At 35.1% G+C, this 7,690-nt stretch overlaps 1 protein-coding gene across 1 annotated transcript in view; it reads left to right on the top strand.

The window, feature by feature from the left end:
• Positions 1-319: 319 nt before the first annotated feature.
• Positions 320-7,690, top strand: part of LOC145775830 (nuclear pore complex protein Nup205-like) — a 22,765-nt gene continuing 15,394 nt past the window's right edge. Inside the window, exons 1-9 of the mRNA XM_082587208.1 lie at positions 320-2,350; positions 2,786-2,945; positions 3,108-3,252; positions 4,506-4,665; positions 5,561-5,792; positions 5,969-6,050; positions 6,497-6,677; positions 6,980-7,078; positions 7,164-7,406. Of these exons, the coding sequence (XP_082443334.1) occupies positions 2,204-2,350; positions 2,786-2,945; positions 3,108-3,252; positions 4,506-4,665; positions 5,561-5,792; positions 5,969-6,050; positions 6,497-6,677; positions 6,980-7,078; positions 7,164-7,406 (1,449 nt within the window). The 5' untranslated portion in view covers positions 320-2,203. The remainder of the gene's footprint in view (positions 2,351-2,785; positions 2,946-3,107; positions 3,253-4,505; positions 4,666-5,560; positions 5,793-5,968; positions 6,051-6,496; positions 6,678-6,979; positions 7,079-7,163; positions 7,407-7,690) is intronic.

The following is a 7,690-nucleotide window of genomic DNA, read 5'->3' as shown; positions in this document are numbered from 1 at the left end:
GAAATCTTTCAAAAAAAAAAAACTCTTGAGTTAATGTGTTGTTTGTTTAAGTTTTTTTGAAATAGGAAGAGTTTTTGGGTCGGAGTAGCCGACTTCAACATTCGGCTATTTATTGGAAATACTGAATAGAACAGTTTTTGTTTTGTAAGCTACAGTATATATCGCATATTATCGAAATAGCTAACCTACTCTGAATCTACAACTCTGTCATCAGGTTTCTACTACTTTGCAGCAGCTTCATCAAGTTGCTTAGGAACCGACCGTATATATAAATTTATTTTTTAATATATACATAAATATGTTTTTTTGCAGACACACGAATATTCTGAACATAACATGTTAATCCAATTGCTGTTCAAAGCAGCTAAAGGGCATGTAATTAAAAATTACAAAGATTTAGTCCAAAGAAGAAGCTTTCACTGTTTTCCAAATAAAAAAACTCAAAGCTTAAAAGCTGAACATTTTATCAAACCCAAATCCTTGATGTTGAACAGCGCAAGAAATGCACAATCGACCTCAAAATCTGGTGGAAAAGGACTGTTTGTTGTAATTATCCCACTATCACTCTTAGGATTAGCAGTTTGGGCTTTTGTGTTTGGAGGATTCAGTCTAAAGCATGCTCTTAAAGAAGATCCTCTACCTTTAGCTGAAGCAGATGAAATTATATATGTAAGCAAAGTAGAGACTTTGAGTAAACAACGCAGAGAGCGACGAAGAGCTTCTGCAAACCAAGCGAACAATAATAGCCGTGAAGATTTATAATAGACTTTTTATAAACTTATTTGTCATATTAACTTTAAATCAGAACTTTCTGTTGTTTTGAAATACCTGTAGTGTTATTTATTTGTGTAAACAAAATTATGTATTTTACCAAATAATAGCACTAACTAAAATCATTATCACATGTATACTATACAGTATGTATGTGTTAGTTTTTAATTGATTTGGTATTTGTGTGATAGTTGATGTTTTCAAAAAATTGTAATTGACTTCATTATGCTGTTATATCATAAGTAAGAAAGTTTGATTTGAAATCAGTTATATATATATTTCTATCATAATGATCTATAATTCTATATACACAGGCCTTGACATGAAAACTGAAGGCCGATGTAATTTCGATTTTGAAATCTAAGCTAAATTTACCTTATATCTCTTTATTACCATAGCTTTTACTCAAACTATCAACTTATGCTAGTGGTGTTTCTCGGCAGCCGATTTGTTTAGGTTATACCGTTGTGGTTAGCGAATCGCAACTGCTCGCTGTACTAGTGAGTGCTCAGCCTTGTGCTGATAGCCGGGAAGAACGCCCCTTTCATCACTTATGCTAGTGGTTTTGCTACTAACAGATCGGCCTTCACTCAAATTTTAAGCTGCACGTTGTCATGGCCTGTATATAAGTATAAAGATCTCCATGATTTCTATCTTTAATGTATCGTACATGGTATCCCTTTATGTTCATAGCTTACTTTGGAGTTTGCGGTGTGCTGTTTTAACAATAAAATTTATATAGTTGAAGTTTTGAGTTTAGTTAAATTTAACAAATGTTGTCTACCATACACAGTTTGATATGCTTAATTTATTTCAGCTGACCATAAAGCATAGTCTTTAGTCAGTCCATATTTTGAGCAATGTAGATGTACTGTATTTATTCGTGTATAAGTCGCATTCGTGTATAAGTCGCACCCCAAAATTTGGCTCAAATATTGGTACAAAATTTTTTTTAGCAAATTTTATTGAAAAACAACAATCAAAAGTTTAAATCCTTCAAACTCGTTTTGAAGCCTTTGAACTCACATGCGAGAAGTTCGCGTTAAAATTCACATGCATGCTGTGCAGTGAGCATGTTAATGCGATGCTTGCAATCCTCGCACGCAAAATACAAACGCTTAATAGCAGCGCTAACGCGTCATCTGTAGCATTCGTTTGTCAGAAGTTCAGAAGCTTGTGTATAAGTCGCACCCCAACCTTTTTGGGCAAGATTTGGTGCAAAATTTTGCGACTTATACACAGATAAATATGGTACATTTCTATTTTCAAGTTTGACTGTACTGGTTAAGATATTTCTTGGAACTGTAATTTTTAATGTTCATCGTTTTTTCTTTTAGCAGTAAATTTATATCTGTTTGTTTGTTTTTGTATTTTATGTATATACATTTCTAAAACATTTTACGTCATAGCAATAGTAGCTTGTATTGTTGTCATGGACATAGGGACTCGTTGGGAACCTTTTAAAGAACTATGTGACTTCACACAACAGTTTGCTTTGAATAAAATATCCTCTGTGCATACGCTCAAGGCACTTTTGAGAAAGTACAAACCAGACTTTTTGTCTCTGCTTAAAAATCAGGTACGGTAATTATTTTTTTGTCATATCCACTATCCAGGCATATGTCCAATTGTCCATTGTTTGTGTAAACTAAGTGAATGGAAAGACAAGGAATCCAATCTTAATGTCCGTCATCAGGCATGCTTTCAAGTGTCTTGCAAAAGATACTTTTACAATTCACATGCTCTTGAGCGACGTTGAACCGGCGCCCTTTTGTACCTTAATCCAGCACTTTCACCACTCTTCTCTGCAATCAACACTTGGTTGTTTTATTTCTTATAAAGATGATAAAAGTTTTAATCATAAATGCAAAATGTCAGCAAACTACATAATAGAAATTTAATGTCATGATGAATTTCATGTACGGTACTGTATATAAATACTTGCTTATTATCATTGTCATTTTGTATTCTTTGTCATTGTGCCACAACTTCTTAATTGTTTGTTTGTGTATAGCCTCAGAATTCTGATGACAGAGCAACTGTGAAGACTAAGAGTGGTTCAGTTTCACGCTTAGACTCAAAGATTGTCAATGATGATTTCATCGAAGAAGCTTTAATCCTTAGCGATTTATTTCAACTGAATGAAGTTGCTGCTGTTGATCTTTTGATCGCAGGTGAATGATTACAAGTTGAAATATGAAATTATTTTAATGAAAATCATTCAATAAATTTCAATAAATCATCTTCTGTAAATATTGTTAAATCATTGAAGTAGGCTATAGATTTTGTATTTGATCAGCCATTTTTTCTCTTCACAGTCATTTTTATTCTTTTAGGGGAACAACAAAAGCCCAACTATACTGGCCTTAGCAGAGGCTTAGTTGCTGTATTGCTTTATTGGGATGGAAGGCGTAATTTAGTTACAGCATTGCGGACATTAATTCAATGCAGGAAAGGAAAGTCATGGACCCTAGAGTTAAGGTATTTTGCTAACATCGTGCAGTGGTAGTACCACAGTGCAAACTGTTGAAAATATGATGCGTTTGGACGCTGAAAACATCATAATCATTAAAATTTTTGGAACATACCCTTTCCAGCTGGATGCCCTTTGTAACGGCTGACACCAACCACATTTATGGAGGGTGGGCTTAGCCTTTACCAAAAACGGCATTTTCTGCAAGGAAGCAGGAATGTTGCCCATGAGGTGGGACATGTGTAGTGACCACACTGCCTTTCTCAATGAAGTTTATTAGCTCTGCCAAGCATACATCATCACAAACGTAATGCCTTTTTCTATGCGTCGCTTATACTGAGATATTCGAAACTAGAGTGTGATCAAGACCAAACACCAACAACAACATGTTATAAAATTTGCCTGTTGTTTATGTCAGAAACCGTAATCACTTAAACAGTATTTTCTTACCAAACCAAATGATTACCTACATTAAAACGTGGGCAACTGTAAGTGCATTATAATTGCTTTGTAAAAATTAAGTTTAGTTTACATCAATTTCAAGTTTTCATAAACTGCTTTATGCCAAAAATTGAGTCATGGAAATATAGAACAGCGTTTGCTTCATCTTACAAAGTGTGTCGTCATTGTTATGTTTAAGCTTACGGTAATATGTGACAACTTATTTACAAAAGTTTGTAATATAGCATTTGTGGAGCAGGGATGGATCCAGCCTCTTATTTTTGGGGGGGTGCTGCTGAAATCTATTTTCATTCAAGGAGGTCCATCAGTGTGGCACTGTCAAAATGTGTCTCTGCTGTATTTGGCATACTGATAAGCATTCATTTTGTTAATACAGATGTTTTTGTTTAATATTAATAAAGACCTGAAAACGGAGAAAGTGTGCACGAAAAATCAAGTCTTGAAAACAAGCATGAATAAAAAACACTTATGGGATAACAAAATTCAAGAACGTGATGAAATTTTGAGAAATATTCTAAAGTTTAAAAACATGAGCAGTACAAAACACATGATTATTTCCATTGGTACACATTCCATAATCTACACAGCATCAATTCGTTACATGCTGATATAAACTGAAAATTTTGGGGGGATGCGCACCCCCCACAGCCCCCTGGGCCTGGATCCATCCTTGTTGTGGAGTGATTGAAAATCATTGTCATGGTTTGACTTGATGCGATGTAATCAACAATTGCATTGGTAGTTTTAACATTACATCAATCTTGATCTTATTCTTGATTGTGTTTCTGTGCACCTTTAGTGATGATGCTTCTTCTCTTGCTATGTCCTTCACCAATGAGATCTTAGCAAATGGAATGGTGCAACAGATTCTCAAACTTTTGGTTGACATAAAACTAGAAGCTGAAGTCGACAGATTGAGTCGGCAAAGAGGTTTGGGCGGTGCAAAGCACAGGCGTCAGGTCAGTGTTGAAACTTACAAGGCAAACATCCCAGACAACAAAATCCGTCATTTTTATATTGATTCATAGTCGGATGTAATGTCGAATGTAATCATTTTTACATTGATTCAAATGACAGATTTTGCTATCTGGAATGTTATTGAAGGCAAATACCCATTTGTTTAAGAACTTGGATTGGGCTGTTTACCAGAACTCTAATCAATAATCATCCTTTGATTATTTTCGTTTTTCAAATGCAATTTTGTTCTAGAATCTAAAGCACTGGTTTCCAAAGTGGGCGCCAGGTTTCCATAGCGGTTTTAAACTCAAACCGAAGTTCAACATCTCGTAGAAATCGTTCTGGCTGCAGAAGGAATCGGGTCAAAATTTTTATCATTGCCTTTTCCAGCTCATACTTAGTATAGCGTGGCTTCTGTGCCGTGACCGCTCTTCTGCATAACAAAAGAAACCGTCTTGACATAATTAGATGGGGAGACTTAAGATTGTTCTTATCCAAACTGAAACCCAATATCTAATATCAATATCTAAACATAAACCTGATGACATTGCATCAGCATCATCCGTTTTATTTGAGTTGAAATTTAAGTTGTGATAAATGGAAAATAACTTTGGTTTTATTTTATTTTTTGTTGAAGGGGTTTTTGATACTTTTTTTGTTGTCCAGGGAGACGCTATTAAAAATGTGCGAAAAAACACTGATCTAAAGTGTTTGTATTGTTATTAAAATTCATGAAAAGTTCAAGTATCTTTTTTAATTTCTTAATTTTGACTTCCTTGATACACGTTTTGTCGTCTTTTACGTTCGGTGCACGGGAACAATTTAAGTCTGTGTGCTCGGTTTAAATGTTTCACGATGATAGCAATGTATGTCAGTTATTTCGTTACCTGCTTTCAGATTCGTGATTTGATCATCGAAGTTAGGCAATGTCTCGCTGACTGCCTGTTCTACTTTGCGGGACAATCGGCACTTCCTCAAACCGATACCATTCTTATCATTGAGCATTTGCGACAACACACGGAAATTGAAAGTGATGGAAAACTATCTCCAACATCAATGGCTCTTCTATTTGCTTTGCTATATGCCATCAAAGTTCCTGCGGATGGAACGGTTGACCAAGATGAACAATGTTTGTCATGTCATATTTACGCTTTTAAGTTATACAGTTTTTTTAACAAAGTTTTATTGGAAGAAAAATTTATCTACTTGTTCTGGCTGTTTTGTGTTGTTGTTTTTTTTCTAATGGATTCACTGAAAACTGAATATACATTATTTATATATTTTGAATTTTTCAATTTTTTTTAGTGATGGAAGATTTACTCGCTCATCCTTTAGTTGCCGATAAAAATTTTATGTTGTCAATCCAGCAAGCTCTTGTGGACGACAGGTAAATCGTAATTCTGCCGCATTGCTTTTTTTAATTAAAACTGACGAAAAACAATAAATATATTGATCTATTCTTAACTTTAATCGTGATAGCAGATGATAAAGGTTATTGACTTATACCTCAGAAGCCATGCTTTAATTCGGGGACAAACTTATCGTTTTGTGTTATTGATACAGCTTCTTCTGCACTTGAAATAATAGATTGCTAAAATAGGCTTCTTTTTGTTCGCTGTTGATTTTTCTAGCTGTATGAAATCGGATTAGTGCGAAATGTTACGCATGACATTTTGTGACATGCAGTAAGTATTAATCAGCACAATTGCATTTCAGCTTGGATTTCGAAAAAAAAGCAAGCAGAAGAAAGTTCTACAAGATCAGATTAATTCAGAGCAGACAAAAAATCCCTATGCTTATAGGTCTTGGTTTCAGACTGTTTTTTGTATTCAGGAGTCCTTGGAAAGTTCCTTGCATCAGAGCATGTGCTCAGACAGCATGGGCGCTTACTTTTCGTGGCATAGCTCAATCTCCTTTGTCAAGTTCGTTGGATCCAGTTTGCAGCGATCTTTTGGAGCAGGATGAGAATATTCTAGAAGCAGCTTTGTCAGAGGGAGTATTTTTATTTATAAAGGTAACTGCAACGTTAAATAACTAACCTAAAGTAACAGTTTTTAGTTTTGACTTTTGGGATGTTGAAAAACATGATTTAAATGCATGTTTCTTGACTGTCCCGACCACGACCAGTTGCATGTGGGAAGCTTACTTTTTGCATCTTTTCAATACCATATGATACATTTTATGTTGGTTGAATATTATATCACCTTAAAATAGAGGGTAATACAGTATTTACATTAGTTGACCGAACAAAATTTATATTTTGTTGTGATAAGTATTATGTTTTCACACTCGCGCACGTAACTATTTTTTTATTAGGAAAGTATTGTATCAAGCAACGTCTTTCACGCTGAGGAGTTCTACATCAGACGAGTGCATGAAATAATCACAGATCTGATTGTCAATATGCCGTTAAAGGTACGTACAAGTACTCCCTTAGTTGCAGAAACTCTATCTTTCTGACTGCTATTGAAATGTGACTGACATGTTACTTTTATTCCAGATGAAAGAAATGCGAAACCATGGGGATGAAGTTGCTCGTATCATGATGCTCCACTTAGTGGAAGGGGAAGAGCCTCCTCCTGATCTCCGCAGAGACTTTCAACATCTCATGGAGTTGATCACAGCTGTTTACAACAAAGACATCCTCAATCTCCAACTCTCAGCAGATTATTGGTTTCGGACTGACCAGGGCTCCTTGTCGGATGGTTCGTTTGTAGCCACCAGAAGATTACCTCACAGACAGGTATCATCCTGCTATACTTTTTTAAAACACGGCACTTTTATAGTCTGGCGAGTGGCTGTTTGTTTTTGTAAAAAATGCATTTTTTTAGGTGTAATGTAGCTGTAGTTATATACAGCGACACAGTAAAACAACATAAACTAATCAAACTATATGTTTTTAAAACTCAAAAGCGACTTGAAATCACCCAGACCACAAAATTCGTCATTTTTGTTTGTTAAAATCCGTCAACGTCTGTAGACGTTGAATCAATGTAAAAATGACGGATTTTGCCGTCTGGGCACATG

Source organism: Aplidium turbinatum, chromosome 8 (assembly GCF_918807975.1).
Source record: "Aplidium turbinatum chromosome 8, kaAplTurb1.1, whole genome shotgun sequence".
NCBI lineage: Eukaryota > Metazoa > Chordata > Ascidiacea > Aplousobranchia > Polyclinidae > Aplidium > Aplidium turbinatum.
The sequence above is the reverse complement of the archived record's forward strand: the minus strand, read 5'-3'. Positions and strand labels throughout refer to the sequence as shown.